The sequence below is a fragment of the Tursiops truncatus genome, chromosome 12 (assembly GCF_011762595.2).
Source record: "Tursiops truncatus isolate mTurTru1 chromosome 12, mTurTru1.mat.Y, whole genome shotgun sequence".
NCBI lineage: Eukaryota > Metazoa > Chordata > Mammalia > Artiodactyla > Delphinidae > Tursiops > Tursiops truncatus.
The window spans coordinates 60143965-60166107 of NC_047045.1; the positions used below are offsets into that span (position 1 = coordinate 60143965).

At 38.6% G+C, this 22143-nt stretch overlaps 1 protein-coding gene across 3 annotated transcripts in view; it reads left to right on the top strand.

Moving 5' to 3' along the window:
• The window catches only part of EYA4 (EYA transcriptional coactivator and phosphatase 4), a 60002-nt gene that overhangs the window by 14037 nt on the left and 23822 nt on the right, over positions 1-22143 (top strand). For all 3 annotated transcript variants that reach the window (XM_073789882.1, XM_073789883.1, XM_019951439.3), the window contains exons 7-8: positions 5907-6040; positions 7496-7579. In XM_073789882.1, the coding sequence (XP_073645983.1) occupies positions 5907-6040; positions 7496-7579 (218 nt within the window). The remainder of the gene's footprint in view (positions 1-5906; positions 6041-7495; positions 7580-22143) is intronic.

Consider the following 22143-nt stretch of genomic DNA (forward strand, 5'->3'; position numbering starts at 1 on the left):
CCACTGCGCCGCCAGGGAAGCCCGACAATGAAACATACTTTAAGCGACAGAGAAAATGCAATTATATTCATGAAATGGCAACATTCTTTCTTTTTGGTTCACTGTTATATAACAACAAGGTCCTACTGTATAGCACAGGGAACTATATTCAATATCCTGTGATAAACCATAATGGAAGAGAATATTTAAAAAAAGAATCTCAAAATATTGTCTCTAATCTAACTATAGACCGAAGGGAAAATTGTTAATAGGTGTACTAGACTTTGATGCCCCTACTACCAGTTTCTTTCCCCTTATCTTCTTTTTAGACCCTCCCTCCTGTAAACACATAGCCCCTTTGAACCTCTAGTCCTCATTCCCTTTTTAGTCGTTCCACCTAACCTCCCCCTCTCTTAGCAGCCATATCTTATGTAGGGCCAGGATGAAGGGAAGGCAAGAGTTGCCTGGGGTGCAGAATGTAAGGGGGCGTTCATTCTCACAGCCCTTAAATTTTACACCCTTGGCACACTACCTGCCTTAACTTCCGCCCAGCCTAAATCCCATGTTCCAATTCTGTCCTGATCCTCTTTGAGTAAACACTTACATTTCATTAAGAATCTTATCTTAATTTAAAGAATGAGTGATTTCAGAATCCTTGCTTACAAGTGGTGGAAGCACTTTAGGTGGGGAGATATTTGATGTTCTCGTCACACTGCGAAAGGTGTTTCTCACTGGTGAATGCACGGGGAAAACAAAGTAGAATGACTGTGTTCAGAAGCAAAACCACAGACTAAATATTTGATCATCGAGATATCAGAGACAGAGTGACAGGACTTGCAAAGTGTTTTGGAATTTACTAGAATTGAGCTACCAGGAATGAAAACCATTCAAATACTCCAAAATGGTTTATGCTGCGTAGAACTTTGGGTGGAAGATTGGTTTTAATCTAATTTCAGTATGACCACAAGAGTTTCTATGCACGAAAGACACAGATGGGTACTCTCTATTAGCTAAAGAATAATCAACTTTCAGAATAGCTATTTTATTTACATTAAAAATACTAAACGCAGACATGTAGATATTCTGAGTATGTGACTTTGAATGTAACACATTCATATGTGACATTCTCATATTCAGTATCAGAATGCTGCAATTTCTTCAGCTTTCCACTGGTTGCTAATACCAACGAATACAGTTTGACATAATTGTCAGATCTTACGAGACTTTCCATTGAATTTAAAGAAGAAATTATTTCTACTTGTACCCATATTATTCTCTCAACGAAAATCATAACAATACACGTGTCTAGATCTTTAAGGAACTCTGTGACCTCAGACCTTCAGTCAAGATAGTTTTAAGTTTGATTTTTGCCTTTGCAGGTCTGGCATGCATCCAAAAAGTAAACAAGTTCATAACTATGGGATTTTTCTTTATTATTGATGAAATTTGAGGTATTTTGTTTAAGGGTATAAAGAGTATTTTCCACTGACTGGCTCTGCGTTTGGACTTAAAGCAGAGACCTAACAGTTAAATCCACAGTTTGTCATAAATCATTCACTGTTGACTTCTCCCGCGTTTAAAATGGAAACATACTTTATGTTCTATAAGAGACAGCTGGTTGCTCTGATTTAGCGATAAACCTAATGAAATAAAGTTGGATCTAAATATCCAAAACTTAGAAGGTGCAGTTATTCATTACAGTACTGATTAAAAGATAATTATTCAGTCATGTATAGTGTTAGCCCAGGAAAAAGCCTAGGGCAATGGGTAATGACTGATGTTATTTGGAAATTACAAATAGCATTCAGTCATTTATTTTACCTTATTAGGTAATTTGACAATGTATTTAAAGAAACATTACCATGCTGATTAAGAACAGGTATTTTAGTTCATTATCTTTGAAAAGATCTTTCTTTGCCTTTAACATAAAGGTTATCGTAGGTATATTATATTTTTCATTCGCATTCCGAATGTTTGATGACTGATAGCACATTAAGCTTAGTGATATTTTTATAGCTCCTTTTTAAAATTTTAAACATCTTTAAAATTAAATATAACTAGCAATTTGTAACAACATTCTGTAGTCTGAGACCTTGGCAAACATTTCAGATACATTAGCTAATTAAACTTTACAAGTGTTGCAGAAAAGTAAAGGATATGGTAAGATCACTCTTTGAAAAGAAGCCAGTTTCTTAGGCAGAACTCAGTAGACTTTCTAGGCCTCATGGCATTTCACATGAGGACAGGAAGGAAAGCAAAGTACTAATTCAGTTCATTGAAGGAACAAGAGGACTTAAACGGAAAGGACTGACCACATTTAACTTCTCTGCCAATTTGCATTTTCCCTACCTGCAGCATTACTGTACCCTAGTGCAATTACCTGAGTGAAATTGACAGAGGCACTGGAATTAACAGCTTTCTCCTTTTAAAAACAAATGTCAACAAATGTTTAATGACCAGTTGAGCTCAAGTTCCTGATTTTGCCCTTTATCAGAAGAAAGGCTAGAACCTTCAAAAGATATGGAGGTCAGTTCATTTCCATCTGGGTGGTTGCTGTAGGAGCCCAAATACAGCACATGGCCTCTTAAGGACCTGCTCTTTTACTCTGATGTTCTTCAGATGAATTCCTTGGCCCTCACTCTCACAGAAATTGTGTGAAGTCTGTGTAACTCTTTTGATTAGTAGAAACAGATATACATTTGACCTTTTTGTAACCTGGACAGACTGGTGCTATTTGGGAGAGGAAGTATTACCTAGTGGTTAAAGCGGGAGTTCTGGAACCATAGCAACATTTCACATACAGGCTATTTCATCTTGGTTAGTTAATTGAGTCCCACATGTCTCCAGTTCTCCCATTATTAAAAGAGGCTAATAAAGGAACAAATTCACTGGGTAGAAGTGACGTTTAAGTCATATGTGTGTGTGTGTGTGTGTGTGTGTGTGTGTGTGTGTGTGTGTGTAAAGAACGTTTCATAGTAAAGAGCTCTGACAAATCAATAAGAAAAAGATAACCCAATTTTTTTAAATTAGTCAAAGATTTAAACAGTTACTTCATAAAAAGTAGATACCAAATGAGTAAGAAACAAAGTATTCTACATCATTACTCATCAAGAAAATGCTAATTAAAACTACAATAAGATACTACCAACCCCTACAATCGCTAATATAAAAAAGACTAGCAATACCAAGTATTGGTGAGGATGTAGAGCAACTAGAACTCTCATTGCTAGTAAGAGAGTGAATTAATACAACAGCTTTGGAAAAGAGTGCTCAGTGTCTACTGCAGGTAAACATATTCCTTCCATTTGACCCAGCACTCCCTCTGCCAGGTGTATACATATAGGCATATGCTTAGTATATACATATAGGGATATGCTAGGAAGGGGAGCTTATGCCCACAGGTATAAACAAGAATGTTTATAACAGCTTTATTCATAGTTGCCTAAAACTACAAATAACCCAAATGTTCATCAACAGAACGTATAAAGCATAGTGTACATATGTCATGAAGTTCCAGCCACATTAAGGAAAAAGCAAACAACTGCTCCAGGCTACAATGTGGGTGAATCTCAGACATAATGAGCGGCGACTCTAGCCAAACACGTATTCCAATAAGCTTATTGAGACCCAGACACTTCCTATGACCAGTCTTTTCCCTTCCTCCTTCTACTCTTTTCACTCCCTTGTTGTGATAGCTGCTGACTTCCAGTTCATTCGAGTAGCTGAGTTGTTCCTGCCAAACCCCGTCTTTAGGGATCCAGTCAACCATCAACCACCCATAACTGAGCACAGTAACTTTGGGATTTTGCAAGATTTTGTCTATTCACCCCTTGCACTGTGGCAAGAACAAAGCTGCCTGATGAGAGTTAACTCCTGAAAATTGATCTATCATGGATAGAAAGATAGGTCTTGGGGAATGTCAACCAAAAAAATCTTACAAGCTTAATAAATGTGTGTTAATTTGAATCAATATTTTATCTGAAAAAGAACATTTGACTGGCAGGACATAGTAACCTTAGAAAAATAATTGAAAATAGAAAACATTTTGTGTGATATTTTTAAAAAGTAGATGTGTGTTTAAGTACCCAAATCCCCATCTAACACCTATACACGTAAGCTGAAACCTGATTTACTATGACATAGGGCTGTATTCAGCATCGTAACTCAAGATCCTTTTATTATGCTTTCTACTCTCATGCATTCGATAGCAGAGACCCATGCAATGAACTGTGCTAGCAATGTTTTAAGAGCAAATAATATTTGGAACACAGACATTTTTTTTGATGCTGTCCTGACATGCACAGATGTTTCTCAAAGAAAACATTTGACCGTTAGAAATTATTAGAGCTTAGCTATGTAAACACTGTTTACCTAAAACATCTCAGAAAAAATGTTACCTAAGTGTGATCTAGTTTGTTCAGATGTGTTTATTTAGATTAATAACTGCTTGGCTGTCCTCATAATTATTTTACTTTAATTTTTATGATAAAGCATGAGAGTCATAACATCTTTACTTTTAAAAATTGGGTAACTTTAATATGGTTTGCCATTGGACTCTCCTAGACATTTTAACATTATGCATATGATTTCAGTTAAACATAAATCAGATTTATCTCAGTAATACAAAAAGATAGCTGCTATTACCCAGGCTTTAGTATACAAAGAAACTGAGATTCAGAGAGACTGACTAAAATGCTTGAAGTCATATAGTAAGTCCAACTCTTGTTACTTGTGAAGTTTTACTGCACCTCACTGTCACCTTGGTGGGTTTATCTTAACACCCTCTCCTACAGACTTGCCACTGCTCTGTACTCTCCACCTCATAAGATGCTGCATCGCTAGCTTTAGACGTGTCAGACTTTTGGGTATCTGTGGGACATGCAGAACCCAATTAAACCTAAAGTCTGAAACTTAAGATTTGACTTGGTATGCTGTATGGGTCATCACGTAGAAAGTGACTGACCTATGAGAGGGTTAGATTGCCCACATGGTGTGGAGTGGGGAAAATGATCAAAGGAGACAAATGTGCCGTCCAGCACTGTAGCCGCTGACTTCAGTCTGTACTAGCCCCATTACAAGGACTTAATAGGCACGTGTGGCTAGTACAGACTGAAGTCAGCTCTAACTGTCATATACACACAGGATTTCGAAGACTTAGCATGAAAACGAGATTATGTAAAACATGTCATTTTTATATTTATTATATGCTGAAATGATAACGTTTTGGATATATTAGAGCAATTAGCATATAGGAATGAAATTAGTTTTACATGTTTCTTTTTACCTTTTTTAATGCGGCTTCTAGAACATTTAAAATTATATGTATGCGTGGTTACATTCGTGGCTCACTTTGTATTTCTGTTGGACAGCACTGGTACGCGCTGTTCTTTTAAGACGGGTCCTTTAAAAAGAAAAGATAGCAAACAGATAGCTTCTAGATAGAAATGCAAGGTCAAAGGGAAGGACTTTTCAACTTGTCTGTGTGCCCCCCGCCCCCAGAAACGGGAGAGGTTGAAGGGAAGGTAAGAGAGAGTTTGAGTAGTGGAGCATGATTATTCTCTAATAGGTGAGGCACGGAAGTCAGATTTGCAGGGGGAGGGATGGCATCTCATCCTCAGACATAAGGAGGTGACAACAGATCTAAATTTAGATAAATACATAGGTGGGGATAGAGATGGGAAGTTGAGGGCATCTGGAGTACAAAAGGTCTTCAGGTTTAATAGATCACATAGATCGAAACTAGGAGAAACCTGTGTGACCTGCAAAATTTTGACTGAATTAGAATTTTGTGTATTTGTGATTATAAATCTTTCTTGTCATAAGGAATTTTCTGTTGTAGGATTTGTTAAAATCATTAATCATGAAGACTCATACCTGATCTAAAAATGAAGTGCTGTCCTTGACAGTATTCACGTTATTCACAGGAGAGTTTGATACCGTGCAGAGCCCCTCCACACCCATCAAAGATCTCGATGAGAGAACGTGCAGGAGTTCTGGGGCAAAGTCCCGAGGAAGAGGCCGGAAAAGTAATCCCTCCCCGCCTCCCGACAGTGACCTGGAGGTATGCTGACTTCTCCTTAAAAGGTGTAATGTGATGTTTCATTTTATTGAATGATATATTCTATACCGTACAGTTCTGTAAAGTTTCAGACTTAAAAGAAAAAGATACATCATGAAATGAGTGGACCTACTATGAAGTAGGCATTTCACAGCTCTGAAATTGGAGATTTCGTCCATTATAATGGCAAAACTAAAAACAATAACAACTTAAAAATCATAATGCTCTATAAATTCTAGGCCTGAGATAGTTGCATCTCTTGATCCAAAAGACACAAACAGAAGGCACAAGCAGAAATTTGAAAAATAAAGCCATTGTTTGTGGAGTATTTATCTGAGAAGCACTCTTTCTGGGAGTACTAGGGTCATGAAAGATGTTTACATGGGTCAATAAATATTAAAAGGTAAAATTAATCTGTATGGAGAAAAAAAGGTGTCATCAGAAAATAAGAAAAATTCCAATCATTTGATACATATGTTAAAATTTTTATACCTGTAAAAATTTCCGTGTGTCATTGTTTCCAGTTGGGACAGATCTTTTGAGATATATCCATACTAAGCAGGTTGTTTTTATTATGAAACATCAGAAGAAACTATTCTTAACCGTAATGTGTTACTTCTTACACAGCTGCATATTTTAACTGCGAAAAAAAGTTAAATCTCCAGATTTAGTAAAGTCAAGTAATAGCCCTTGTATCTCTTCATAAGAGATCATTTCCTTGATGCGAACAACAGTAGTAGATTCAAATACCTTCAAGAACCCAGCAGGTGATATGAATGAGTGAACTGGGCTAGGGGGCCAGCAGACTGGGAAGAGTGGGGAGCACCGGCCCAGTCTACAGGGACCCCTGCATCATTGCCACATGGACTGTCAACCACCATTGCCACAAACTGGAAGTTTGTCTACTGCAGTCAAAACCCTGAACTTTGTGTGAAATCTTCTAATCTGGACATTTTAATCAATAATTTGAAACCGTTCAAAACACCGTGCAGGCCAAACAACCCACCTTATGACTTAATCTGACCCAAGGGTCCACACGTTACAATTTCTATTTAGGGATTGTTCATTGATTCTTTAAAATATTTTTTAAAATATAATTCTTTGCATGAATTACAAAACTTCATGAATTCATGAGACATAAAATTTTATAAGAGCACACTTCTATCATAAAGTCCAAACGTGTCTTTTGGGTATTAACTGCAAGTACATATTTGAATGAATTCATTCAGATTAGGACATCACATTTTTAAGCCTTATTATTTTTGTCACTCTTGTTCCTCAAGTTTTACAGGGGTTAGATTTGACAAATTTGGAGGAAAAATTAATGGAGTAGCATAGATTTCCATATAATGGTATCAAGATTATATCCAACAATAAAATGAGAGGTCTTCTACTTGTAAAGAGATTTCTGTTTCCTTAGAACTTGATAATTCTTCAATATTTATCTTTTTTCTCCAGCGTGTGTTTGTGTGGGACTTGGATGAAACCATCATTGTTTTCCACTCACTGCTCACGGGATCTTATGCCCAGAAGTATGGCAAGGTAAGAAATCAAGAAATTTTACCCCAAGACACCTTGTTAGAATTTTATTTTAAATAAAATCAAAAGCCATTTAAAAATACCTTGTAGTGTTTTTATTGCAGTCTGTCAAGTCTGCTCTTAATTATTTATTTCCAGTGGCTCATTGTTCTTTAATGTGAACTGGCAAATTTTACAGAACTTAATTAGAAATCATATTCTTTTTCCTTTCTTCACAATAACTTTGAATTTTCTACATGAAAAACCAAGCTTATTACCCTCACATAATTATTTTAGAAAATGTTTTTGTAAATTGAAATGGACTTTAAACATTATAATACGTATATTATTGTCTAATAAGGGAACCTTAAGAAATTGTTTGGATTAATTTGTTGCACCAGATGTTGCTATAGAATGCCATTTGAAATAAGGAAGTAATCTTTTGTCTGACAGATCCTTTGCATTTATAAATATAAGTATTTTTTGGTAACTTTGAGGAAGCATATTATAGAGACTGGGAATAATACCCCGTCACACATACAAATCCAGAGGCAGATGTTCTCATTACTTTCCTTTGTCTCTTGCCATTATTTTCATAGTCAGTTTGCTTCTTGTAACAGTGTTGTTATACACGTGGGTGAGTCTGTTTCAAAGAGTGATGCACCTGCAACAGGTTTTTCAGCTAGAAACACAGTTGTAGAGGCCATTTGAGTCTTTGATTCTGTAGGACTCAGTCTAACCAGAGTCAATTCACAACATGTTGGCCTGCCTTCAATTACTGTATTCAAAGTTGTATCTAACTTTGGTTCCTTTTCATATGACACTTACAGAAGTGTCTCCCTTCATCTTTACAGTGTCACATTATTTCATAGGGTCTCATGTTAGCTCAACATGCAGTTTTTAACATCTTCTAGACTAGTTGTGATGAATTAATTGCACTCAAGCATTTCCTCCTAAATTGCGCTCTTGGTGAATTTGCATTGCATTTGATTCTTAGTATAAGTAATGAAAGTTGCTAAACATATGAAAGGTAACAATTTTATTTAGTGACCATTCAGAAAAAGGAGTCTTAGCTCCTTTATCACAATCATCGTCATCTGAAACAGTGATCTCCAAAGCAGGATGTATGCGTATGTGCCAGATACACACAAGGTGCTTCACTGAGATAAGGAGAGAAAATAACACATTTATACCCGCAATTTCTATTCTTATCTGTTTCAATACATGTAAATGATTATAACTTAAAGAATATGTATGTAATTTATAAATAAATTAACTATACATAAATTTGTGGTACACACTCAAAATTCTATTACTGACAGAGCATACAGTCTAAAAAGTTTCCAGATAATAATCTAAAGCATTTTCTTCTGAAATAATTTTGGCTTATGTGGAATACACAGTAATCCTATTGAACTGACTACAGTATTTTTGTGCAAATTTTCATATTAGATAAATGTTTAAAATAAACAGCCTAACTTGAACACACAAATCCAAATAAAAGTCCCCTTCAAAATAGTCACCATTGGAGGCTATACCTAAATATCCCTGTTGCTTCCATTATGCCAAATCAGTGGTGCGACTCATCTTTCGGAATTACCTTTAGATTTTTAAAGTATTTTCTGACTTCAAATCTTCATCCTTTTGTGGTAATTGTGATATTTAGAAGTAAAAGGATGATTTGAACCCAAGACGATAAATAAAGAGCATGGTCAAAATGTCACTATATATATATATATATATATATATATATATATATACACACACATTTTTTTTTCCGTTTTCATCAAAAATACCTTAAAGTTTCTACCATCCCAGAACTGAGCGCGGCCTTCTATTTGGGATATGAAGGGGTACCAGTAAAGAAGCAGAGGGGTGGTAAACCATTATAAAACAACATCGAATAATGAAGCTGCTTTTCTTGAGTGACTGATAAACTGGCTCTAAGAGCAATTCCAAAAGCAAAGTTCTCCTACTTCCCTCAGCAGTGGTGCGTCACTGAAATAACCCATCCCCTCCCAGGATGGCCACCTGGTCATGCAGCATTCATTTCACAAACAAGTTCCGTTATTTTAAAGTATTGTCGAAAAGCTTTGTTCGCATAGAAAAGAGAGACATTCTCTATGCCTACAGAGGCTTAAAACAGCCGAGTTGCAGCAACGGCGGGAAGAGTGAGGGGAAGAAGGAAACTAATGTTTATTTAATGCCCACGATGTGCCAGCGTTAAGCGTCACAACAATTTTAAGGGGTGGGTTCTTCTTCCCAATCTGTACGTGAGGAAACATGCTCAGAGAGGGAATAAGATGTGTGCAATCACACAGCTAGTCAGTGGTAGAGATGACTCTTGGGGCCCTGGACTCTTTGACCTCAAAGCCCATGTCGTTTCTGCTTATAGAACATCACATGGCATAGACGATTAAGCTACCATGAACACAATATACAAGTGACATTTCCTGAAAGGAATAAGGACAGTTAGTGAGGTACTGTGAAGGCAGTTGTGTGAGTTCTCCTTTAAGTTGGAATGATTCTAAGTATCTTCTTGCAGACAATTGGGATAGTTTTCCATCAAAAGGGAAAACTTAAGAAATGTTCAGTGAAATAGAGTGTGGTAGACAGATAGCAGTACCTCATGGTGGTGCAGAATCGGAATAGGATCAGAGGCACTGTTGGCAGGGTGTGGGGAAGATAAGCCTACATTTCTAGAACACCTACCATGTGGTAGCACCTGTGTTTGGCATTTCACAAGCAGTAGGGATGGGGGAGAAGGACAAGAACCTTCGAGTCAGAGAAACCTAACTTTGAAAACCCAGTGCTGACGCTTACAGTTTTCTGACCTTGGGCAAATTACTTAATTCTTCCGTCTCCATTTCTGTAACGTGGGAATAATACTATCTATAGTGAAGGAGAAGTAAAGAGAATACCATGTTTAATAGCTTAGCAGAACACTTGGTGTGAACTAACGCTCACAAAAATTGTAACTGTGATTAGTCACTTTCACAAATGTTACCCAACTTAACTCTTACAATTACTGTAACGTATTGTGATCCAAGTTCTGTGGATGAGGAAACCTGGGTTATTGGAGTTTAAGAAACTTGACCAAGGTTGCAAAGTGATAAATGCTGGTACGAGTATTGGAAACCAGGTCATTCTCATAACAAAGCTTTGTCCTTAATACTATTCTCTGCTACCGGAAGGGGGCCTGCTGGAGTTGACCATGTTGAATAGTGGTTTCCTCCAGGAAATTAAAAGAAATTAAAGGGAAAATGTTTTTAAGCTCTATTTTTTTCTAATCAAAATGAAAATTCCTTTATTGAGTTGCATGAAAAACAATTTAGATGACCATGTTTATTGAATTATTATTTTTTTAAAGTAATTTGATCATTGACTTTTTTCTTAATGTCAATAAGGAAATTGGTGTTGCCTCTTAGCTAGTAAGACGTTAATATTTTGGCATGTTAAGAAGTGACTAAATAAAGGATGTTGTTATATGAGGCCCATCTTGTGAAGCTGGGGACCACATGTAGCTCAGGGGTCATTTGAAGGGGACAGAAAGGGTATTGGGTCGTTGCAGCTTCACCACACACCATAAATAAACTAGAGCTACAAGGACAACTGTGTTCATCCAACAAATATTTACTTAGCACAGGTACACATGCTTCCCGCTCTCATGGAGCTAACAAGCAAACAAAGTAACTTCAGATTATGGTAACTGCTCTGAAGACAATAAAACTAGGTCAGATGGAGAGTGACTGGGTGGGTGACTGGGGAGAGATGACATTGATGCTGACATCTAAATTACAAGAAGGAGCTAGCCGTGCAGGTTAGGGGGGAGAGGAGTGTGGAGGGGACCGTTCCAGGCAGAGGACATAGAAGGGCTCTGGGCAGGAGCAATCTTCCAGTGTTCCGGGCATATAAAGGAGCAGTGTGGCTGGAAGGTTGTAAACAAAGGTGCGTAACACAAGATAACACAAGGTAAAAACAGAGAGACAGGCAGGGGGCCGCATCAGGTCCAGCGTCTGCCGTAAGGCATTTGGAATTTATTCTAGGTGCAGTGGAAGTTGTTGTAGGGTTTAGGTTGAATTGGGACCTGGTGGTTTAAGATCGGCTGCTGCGTGGAGAAAGGAGTTTAGAGGAAGAAGACCGTTTAGGAGACTGCTGCCTGGAGAAGGGCTTCTTGAACTTGAATGTGAGTCCCTGACCCTCAGGGATTGTAAAACCCAGAGTTTCTGATTCTGTAGGTCTGAGGCAGGGCCTGAGATTTCACCTTTGGAATAAATTTTCAATAAAGCTGATGGACCATGCTTTGGGAACCGCTAGAAAAGAGCATTTCCCCAACATTTTTCTTGGGAAAGCGAGTTCCAAAATATGTTAATTGATAGTCTTTGTGGAAAAAAAAACCCATGGCCAAATAAATTTGAGGAATACTTGAATTTTATGGCCATTCAGTATATGTTATCATCTTAAAGGTCCTGAGATGTTTTACAGTTAAGAATCCTTTGTAACCATGTTTAATTCCTCCGTTCCCGAGTGTCTAAGTAATGACCTTGAGGACCCACTGAAATGAGGTCTTTCTGGTGATCAGCTGACAATTCAGAAGGACTTTGCCAATAGCGAAAGTGACCAGGGCCATTATTTCTGCTGAGGAAAAAAAAGACCCCTGTACTACGTAAAGTTTATCTAATCTTGAAATTCTTAATGTCTTCAGTCTTTTTAATTTCTCGGATCAGTCTTGTTTCCACAATGTGCACTTTCAGAGTGTAAAAGTTTTGTGTGACATAGTGATTTTTCTGTTCTTTTAACCAGAGAATCTTTTGTGTTCGTAGTATATCACGCTGAGTATCTTTATATAAAACATATAAGGGCAGATCTGCTCTAGGTGAAATGTAGAAGTTGGGGGACTGGAGACATCCCATTTCCCTCATGTAGACAATCCCTTCCCCCATGGTTCTCAGTCACCCCAGAAGGGTTTCCTGAGTCCTGAGGGTTGCTCAGAACACATTCTGTAGGGCAGTAATCCAGCTGAAGGAGCACCAAACTAGAGGTTAGGAGGAAGTCCTGTGCCTAGATGTACCTTAAGCTACTCATTTAACCTCTGAGCCTCTTTTCACATCTAAACATGGTTATAATCCATTTCCTTCCTGGAGTTACTGGATGGATTAAATGATATAATGTAAAAAATATATATATAAAAGTAGCACTTAGCTCTGAAAACTATCATCCATGTCCTGTGGCAGAGAAATTTAATGCACTATTTCCCCCAAAAGGGAAATGACAAAGGCAGAAATTTCCAGACATGCAGAAGGTCAATGTTTGCAGAAAGTGGTACTGCAGTGGCCTGAAGTATAGTGAGCTGAGAGCTGGAAATATAAGCGCCAGCGGTGTAAAATCATGTCCTGCCATGACCACACCTACCTACCTATCTACCTATTTTTCTCTCTCTTCCCCACCTCCAACCCCAGTAAAAATAAAGAAACAAGCAAACAAATAAGTAAGTACCATTTTTGAGCTCTTGCTATGTGCCTGGCACTTTTCTGAGTGTCCTGTTAAATGCATTACTGTCTCCTTTGCTTTCACCACCACCCTATGTGATTGGTACCATGTCACACAGCTCGCAAGTGGTTTGGCCAGCCGGAACCCACGTCTCTTCCACCTGCTCTGGATCTCTGTACTCTTTTTGTCTCATGTCTTTCCCCACCACCTATCAAAATAAAATTCATGGAACATAATTATTTAGGAATGCCATTTTTACTCATAAATTGCTCTGTGTAACTAACTATTGTGTTTTAATTTAAAAAAAAACTTTAGAAAAATCCTGCTTCAGTTTATAAATAAATAATATTATGAATTTTCCAAGGATCTTCCTAATATATGATCACTTTGGACCCTGTTCAGTTGTCAACACAACATGCTCTTTTCCTAAGCAGAACCATTCCTGGATATTTACCATGATGGCAAAGGAGGGATGTCAGTATTTGAGTTCTGCTGCCTGTGGAGCTGGTGATGGGCTTTGCAGCTGAGCACCAGCTGGCATGTACACCTTTCAGCACTGCACAGCTCTAAAGCAGGAGTTTGTAAGTTTGGCAGGACGCAGACCAGGAATCATCCATCATCTGTTAGAGTTTATGAAGATTATCTCTATTCCCTGATTAATTGTATATAGTATTTTACCTGATAAGTTGCAGTAATTCCTCTTTGTTAGAAGGAGGAGTGAAAGAAGCTAAATAAATTGTGCTTTAGGGATTTGGTTTATTTTGAAGCATTAATGTGTCATGTGCTGTGAGGCCATGATTCTCTAAAAGTCATTCCACAGGAAGGATGCAAAGGAAATAGCCCAAGTCAGGGAAAAGACTGAAGGAAAAGTGAACAGTTATATTGCGAAACTGAAATCCAAGCTCCCAAAACTACTTGCTCAATTTAGACAACATCTTATATAAAAGGAGCACTGGAGAAATGATATGTTCATCAGGATAAATCCACTGGTTACTTTTATATTAAACAATCTACACACACTTATGTGGAAAGGCTTCTGAAACAGCACAAGCTATATTTTAAATGATGAGATTGTCATGAAGATAAGTACTGACGTATGTGTACGTCACCTAAGGAAAAGCAACATGATTTGCTAGAATGTGGTTAGAATGAATCAAGTGTTGGAACCATGGATTGGAGGCCACTCTGATGGCAGCATGCAGGTGACCACCCCTCTGGGCATAATGGTTAGAGCATTCTGAATTTGGAGGGAGAAGGGACCTGAGTTTAAATTCTATCTCCACTTCCTACTATGCATGTGACCTTGGGTAGTTTTTTTAGTCTTTGTGAGCTTCAGTTACTTTTATATAAAATGGGGAGAATAATTTCATAATTTGATTAGAAGGGTTAAATGAGTCAGTGCATTAAAACTCAGCACATTACCTACCACAAAGCAAACATTCAATGAGTGTAACCTGTTTTATTTGGTTCCAAGGAAGTCTGAATGTTGAGAAACTGAATTTGGGGGAAACTGGGTGTTTTATCCAAAAATGTATGTGTTGTTTCATCTCATAATGTGAGATACTCAGCTCAATGTTGTAGAGAAGAGCGTGACTAGAGAGTGATCATGGCACATATAAATTGAATGAATGAGGAATTCACAAGTCTCAAAAACTTTAGTGATAGAGAACAGACTTGTGGTTGCCAAGGGGGAGAGGGGGCGGGGAGGGATGGATTGGGAGTTTGGGACTAGCAGATGCAAACTATTATATATAGTATGGATAAACAACAAGATCCTACTGTATAGCACAGGGATCTCTATTCAATATCCTGTAATAAACCATAATGGAAAAGAAAAAGTAAAAAAATGTTAGTGTTTTTCATGGTTGCTCATAGTATATCTGTTTAAGGGCACACATGCGTGTGCATGTAAACATAGTATAGTTGACCCTTGAACAATGCGGCGGGTCAGGGGTGCCGACCCCCCATGAAGTCAAAAATCTGAGTAACTTTTGACACCTTAAAAACGTAACTGCCAATAGGCTGCTGTTGACTAGAAGCCTTACTGATAACATAAATGGTTACCACGAATTTTGCATGTTGAGGTATGATATACCGTATTCTTACAATAAAGTAAGCTAGAGAAAGGAAAATGTTATTATGAAAGTCATAAGTAAGAGGAAGTACATTTACAGTACTGTACTGTATTTATCAATACCATAAGTTTGTCATCTGTTTGTAAGGTGAATTGTCTGTCAGTACCTATGTCAGTATTGTCTTACATGGTATAAAACACTGTAGATGTGATACACATTACTAACACTAGACATCAAAAATGAAAAGATAATGTGAAAAATAAATTCATATTTATTTACAGACATAACGATTCATGCACTGATAACAAAGCAGCGATGTGATTGCTTTATGGTAGCCTAAGTGTCATCAATATGGTTGCTTCACAGTAGCCTAACCTACACACTAATGAATGAGTCATTGTAAAATTTTTATGACACACAGTATTACAGTTATATTCTTAATACAGTATTGGAGACACAGTTACATTAAAAAAAAAAAACACTTACCTATGATGATAGGCTGATATGCAGTTTCTCCAGTTAATAGAGAGGGGTATACTGTACAGTAATGTAATTCTTTGAAAGCAAAGTCATAAAACAGTAAGAAAACTAACCCATTATTAATTTTATATGATACATCGCTCACCTTATGCACATGTAAGGATAAGCTGTTCACTTCAATACAAGTCTTTGCACACGATGTTCTACAAGACAAAAACTTAGGCGATGGTAATTATGGGACAAAAACGTGTCATACAGTTCTTGCCGTACAGTTATTAGATTTTCACACGAAGACATTCCACACACATACACAACAGCTAAGGTTATTAACTGTCTGTCATGATGATTACTCTTCATTTAGTGGAAGTGGATCGTCATAAAATTCTTCATCCTCGGTCTCTTTACAATGAGTAGGCTGAGGACGAGGGAGAAGAGGAGGGGTTGGTCTTGCTGTCTCACCAGGCGGCAGAGGTGGAAGCGATGGTGGAGGTGGAAGGGGAAGCAGGGGTGGCAGGCGCACTCAGTGTAACGTTATGGAAATACAGCGCAATTTCTGTCTGACTATTTTTGCTTTTTCGTTTTTCTAAAAATGTTTCTATATGGTACCAATCTTTCCATCGTTTGCTTTAGTTTCAGCGCCCATATCATAGAAGGGTCCATGTCTTAAAAGAGATCAAAAGCAGTTTTGAATAATCAGAACCTTCTGCCAGACCGCCTAATGTCATTTTGTTTCCTGGCGCTGCTTCTTCTATGTCCTCTTCCTCGTTGTCTGGCACTGGTTCAGATGCACTCATCTCCATCAGTTTGTCCCCTGTTAATTTTTCTGGTGTGGTGTCTGTTAGCTCTTGAATTTCTCCAAGATCTCTATCTTGAAACCCTTCGCCCTCACCTCTCTTTGCCGTATCCACCATCTCTTTCATGATTTTCTTGATTGGCTCTGTCGTAAATCCTGTGACGTCATGCACAACATCTGGACACAAGTTTCTCCAGCGGGCATTTATTGTTTCTGGCTTGATGGCTTTCAGGGTTTTTTCTATACCAGTGATGGCATTTTCAGTGGCATAATCCTTTCAGACATTCATGATGTTCTCTGTTGAGGTTCTCTTCCATAGCATTGACAATCCTTTCCGTAGAGTACCATATATAATGAGCCTTAAAGGGCCTATGACCGCCCCCCGTTCTGGAGACTGAATTAGAGATGTTGTGTTTGGGGGCAAGTAGACCACTTTACAGTGCCTTCAGTGTTGAACCTATGGGGTTCTGGGTAGCCAGGGTCGTAGTCCAATATCAAAAGGACTTTTAAAGGCATTCCCTTACTAACAAGGTACTTCCTGAATTCAGGGACAAAGCCTCAATAGAACCAATCCAGAAAAAGTGTTCTCGTTGTCAGGCCTCCTTTTTGTACAATCAGAAGACTGGCAGCTGGTGTTTATCCTTTCCCTTCAAGGCTTGGGGTTAGCAGCTTTATATATAAGGGCGATCCGGATCATAAACCCGACTGCATTTGCACAAAACGGTAGTATTAGACTGTCCCTTACTGCCTTAAATCCTGCTGCTAGCTTCTCTTCCTTATTAACAAATGTCCTTGGTGACATTTGTTTTTCCAGAATAGGGCAGTTTCATCTGCAGTAAAAACCTGTTCAGCAGATATTCTTTCTCCCCAATGATTTTCTTAATGGTGTCTGGGAACACATCTGCTGCCTCTTGGTGTGTGAAGCTTCTTCTCCTGTTATCATGACATTTTTTAAGCCAAACCTCTTTCGTAAATTATCAGACCATCTTTGCTGACATTAATTTCTCCAGCTTTAGCTCCTCCACCTTCCTTTTGCTTTAAGTTGTCATTTAATGACTTCACTTTTTCTCCAGTCATATTAGAATCTACACGTATGCCTTTCTTGTAGTAATCCTGAACCCACATCAAAGCTGGATTTTCCACGTGAGATAAAAAGGTATTTCTGAAAAAGAGCAAGGTTTCGAGCCTGCTGGTGTAACTGCAGCGATGGCTTCATGAATCTCCTTTTCTTCTTTACAATGGTCTTTATGCTGGATTTACTTATCTTGAGATGGAGGGCAACCACAGCTGAAGAATTTAAGCTATGGTACATATCAAGTAATTAAATTTTTTTTTTGTCATGTCATGATTTTCTCTGCTTCTTGGGAGCACTTCTAGCATCACTAGGGGCACTCGTATGGGTCCCCTGGTGTTATTTAAGGTTTATGGTATTGCAGTAAACAATGCAAAATACGCGAGAGCTGCAAGAGATCACTTTTTACTGCAATGTGCAATTTACTGGAGAAATGAACTGCTCACAAGGAGTTGATTAGCCTCGCTTGGCATTTAAGCGGATACTTGTAACACTTGAGCTCACTGAAATAGTAACAGGAGGTGGCTAGGAAATTGCTACAGTAGTACAATATGGACTACAGTTAATTTTTTCAGTTATGATTTAATCCTGCATTTAATCCTGTTTGTATACATTTCTCTTGACTGTGAACAGTGCCCTGAACAGTCTGTGTGTGCGTAAGTTTTGATCAATTTTAACTTTTTAATAGATTTGTGTGTATCTTATGGTATTAAATGATAAAATAGACTAGTATCTCTATATATTTTATGCATTCATGATATACCTAATTTAATTTTTTTTCCAATATTTCTAGGCTATGTGGTTGGTCTGGGAGTTTTTTTCAAATGATCGCAAATCTCCAAAAAATGTTCCAGCACATTTATTGAAAAAAAATTCCGCATATAAATGGACCAACAAGGTTCAAACCTATGCTGTTCAAGGGTCACTTGTACATATGTATGTAAAAGTAAAGCTAAATCAAAGACAGTGACACTTCTCAAACTCTCATAGGGAGTTTGAGAGACAGTGAAACTTGAAATTAATATACAAGAAAGATAAGTGGTTATTCATTTCTTTTTTTTTTTTTTTTTTTTTTTTTTTTTTGCGGTACGTGGGCCTCTCACTGTTGTGGCCTCTCCCGTTGTGGAGCACAGGCTCCAGACGCGCAGGCTCAGCGGCCATGGCTCACGGGCCCAGCCGCTCCGCGGCATGTGGGATCTTCCCGGACCAGGGCACGAACCCGTGTCCCCTGCATCGGCGGGCGGACTCTCAACCACTGTGCCACCAGGGAAGCCCTATTCATTTCTTAAAAGCACAAACTTCTGGAGGCACCTTTTATAACCTCCCTGAAGTTTCAATCTCCGTTTATGATCTTCGCTTATGAGCATTCAATCTCACTCTGTATGACAGTCTCTAGTAAGTCAGAAAGAGAAAAATAAATATCGTATATTACCACATACATGTGGAATCTAGAAAAATGGTACAGATTAACCAGTTTGCAAGGCAGAAATAGAGACACAGATTTAGAGAACAAACGTATGGACACCAAGGGATTGTAGGGGGTTGGGGGGGTGGTGGGATGAATTGGGCGATTGGGATTGACATGTATACACTGATGTGCATAAAATAGATAACTAATAAGAACCTGCTGTATAGCACAGGGAACTCTACTTCATTTCGCTGTACAGTAGAAACTAACATAACATTGTAAAACACCTATACCTCAACAACAACAAAAAAATAAATAAATTTTAAAAAAGCATTCCATCTCACATCTTGGGTGTTGGAGGGAGGCAGATTACGTTATTACCTTGCCTTAAATTTCCATAACTCATCATTAACTTGCCTTTTTCGAAATTCATGTCTCACTTATCTTTTCTACAGTCTTCCTCTAATATACCACCCACCTTTCTCCAAGTCCTGAGGCCTCAATTGGGTGGGTTCATTTGCCATCTCTGTCACTTTTCTCTAAGTCCTATGCTTTCTAGCTCATCCTTCCATGGTCATTCTCACCATTCTCTTTTCTTCTCCCTTTCCATCTGGTTGCTATGCTATACTATTATATATTGTATAATATACATATGATACTTTACTAGTTTTTATTTTTAAAAGTATTTATGATATATTATGGGCTGGAAGCAAGTTCCATCCATCCATAATCTCTATGATAGCAGTAGTATAGCATAGCAACTATAGTTGTAGCATATTACTATTGCTGTAATTCCCCTTGAAGTATATTTAATCTGTTATTAGTTTAATAAATGTGGGTGAGCATTATTCATTGGATTCTCTACTGATCAAAACAGTAGAAGCTGGTAGTGGTAGGTAAGCTGTGTGATGTCCCCTTCATGACTTCTGATTACTTAATTTGACTACTGTTCAGTTACAAGTATGATGCTTACATCAAATACTTGGATTTTGAACAAATCCTTTTAATCCAGAGGAAAAATTAACTAGTTTTACACCTTTACCTGCTCCCTAGAAGGTCGTTGGCTACATGACTAAGAAAAGAGGCACCATGGGTCCTCTGGTCCTTGAAGTTAAGTCCACAGATGATCTTTATGGAGGTGAAGGTGGGGCAATTCACTCTTACTCATAACTGTAAGCTATTTCCAGGGAAGCCTAATTCCCAAGAAATTATACTGAGTCACCATGCTACTCAGTAATCAGACTGATTCAGGTCATAAGAGTCTTTTGGAAGCATCTCAGAGGCTTAACTCCTGGGAAACCAGAAGGCCATGCCAGCTCTGGTGTTCCCTAACCATCCCAGACCTTCAGGAGAGCTCTTAGACCAGTGCTTTATAAATATTAACGTGCGTATGAGTCACCAGGCAATCTTGTTAAGCTGTATATTCTGCTTCAGTAGATCTCCGGGGTAGGGTCTGTGATCTGCCTTTCTAACAAGCTCCTAACTCAGTGCTGCTGGTCTGTGAGCCACACTTTGAGTAGAAAGATCTTAATCACTGATTCTCGGTCTTGTGTACATTAGAATCACTGGAGAGCTTTGAAATTACTGGTGCATGAGTCCCACCTCAGAGAATACCTGATTTAATTGGTACAGGGTGTGGCCTGGGCAGCAGGATTTTTCAAAGCTCCCCAGGTGCTTCTCATATGTGGTCAAGTTCAGGAGCCTCTGCCTCAGACGTCATCATCCCAGCCCCGGATGACGCTATCACCCCGCTTTTGCATAAAGCCTCATCATCTTTATGCCTCTTTTTCTCCGTCAGGCTCACCTTGAAAAAAACAAAACAAATCAAAAAAACCCTGTCCAACACTCTACCTGTACCTCAACAGCTGAACGTGGCCACAAATCTCAAGTGGGTCCCAGCACACCTGGGCTAACTCTTCCAGCTGATTATTTCAAACCTTCTCTCCCCTCAGCCCTTCAAAGCCCCCTCTCAATTCTGCACAAAACTCTTCCTCCATCACTTTAAGGAAAAAAAAAAAAAAGCAAACTGGAAGAATCACTTTATCTTTGCACCATAACCGTATTCTCTGCCTGCTCTCTGCACCCCCATTCATGCCCTGGATCCAGGCCCTCTCACTTACCCAGTGAATCTCCTCCCAAAAAGACCTCTTTCATTCCTGAATCCCCAGTGTCCCACTTTTCTGGATTATTCCCATCACTCTTTTACATATCGTAATAGTCCCATCACCAGAAAAGCCTCTTGAGCCGTTTTCCAGTCACTGCTCTCTTTCTCCGCTCTTCCCTCACTTGCCAGTCCTACAACTCTCTTCAAATCTGAGAAATGACCTTCTTGCCAAATTCATGGTTTATCTTCCTGGTGTCTCTCTCACTTGTATTTGACCCAGTTAATCACTCCCTCTTTCTTAAAATCCTTGGTCCATTTCACGTCTCTCACATGGGTCACTGTGCCTCACACTCTCCCGTACACATTTTTCTCACTGTCGCCTCTGTGTATGTTCCCTATCGCCATGGCTGTGCATGGCTAGTCCCCTCCCTTTTCTCAGGTCTCTTATCCTCCACTATCACCTCCTAAGAAAGGCTTTCCCTTCACTTCCTTTCAATAAGCCATCACCACCCATCCCCATAGCCTTCTGTGTCTGCTGACTGATTTTTTTTCACCACCTAGAATACTACATATTTCCTTGTTTTTTGTCCATGTATTCATCAGAGGGCCCATCCAGTAATAGTATAAACCCCATAAGGGCAGGGAGTTTGCTTATTTAATTTTCTGCTCTCTGCCCAGAATTTGATCATGTCTGACACATAGTAGACACTCAATAAATACATGAAAGTTCCTAAAACCCTTCTCCAGTTCCCCCTGAGAATGCTTAAGCCCACTGCCTGTCCATTACAGACAAACAACTCAATTGTAAAATTTCCCTTCTGATTCATGACTGAATGTCATGGCATTTCTTGTCGCTGATTAAGAGTTTAGGTATTCTAACAAACCCACTAGCTATTTCCACCTTGGTTCGTGGAGCTAGTTTGTCTTTCTTTTCCTGTAATGAATTTGCACATCTTCTGCCTCTGTGTGCACGTGTCCACAAATATGATTCAGGTCCCAAGGGAGTAACTGTTCCAAGAGCTTGAGTTCTTAAAAAAAAGTCCCCCATTTCTTTAAAAATACATAATTGCTGCCTCTCCTGAAATATTTTTACAGTGTGTCCCTAGAGGAGGAATTCCAGCTGATGGCCCAGTGCAGGGCAGAGGCCCATAGACAGACTGTCTGGC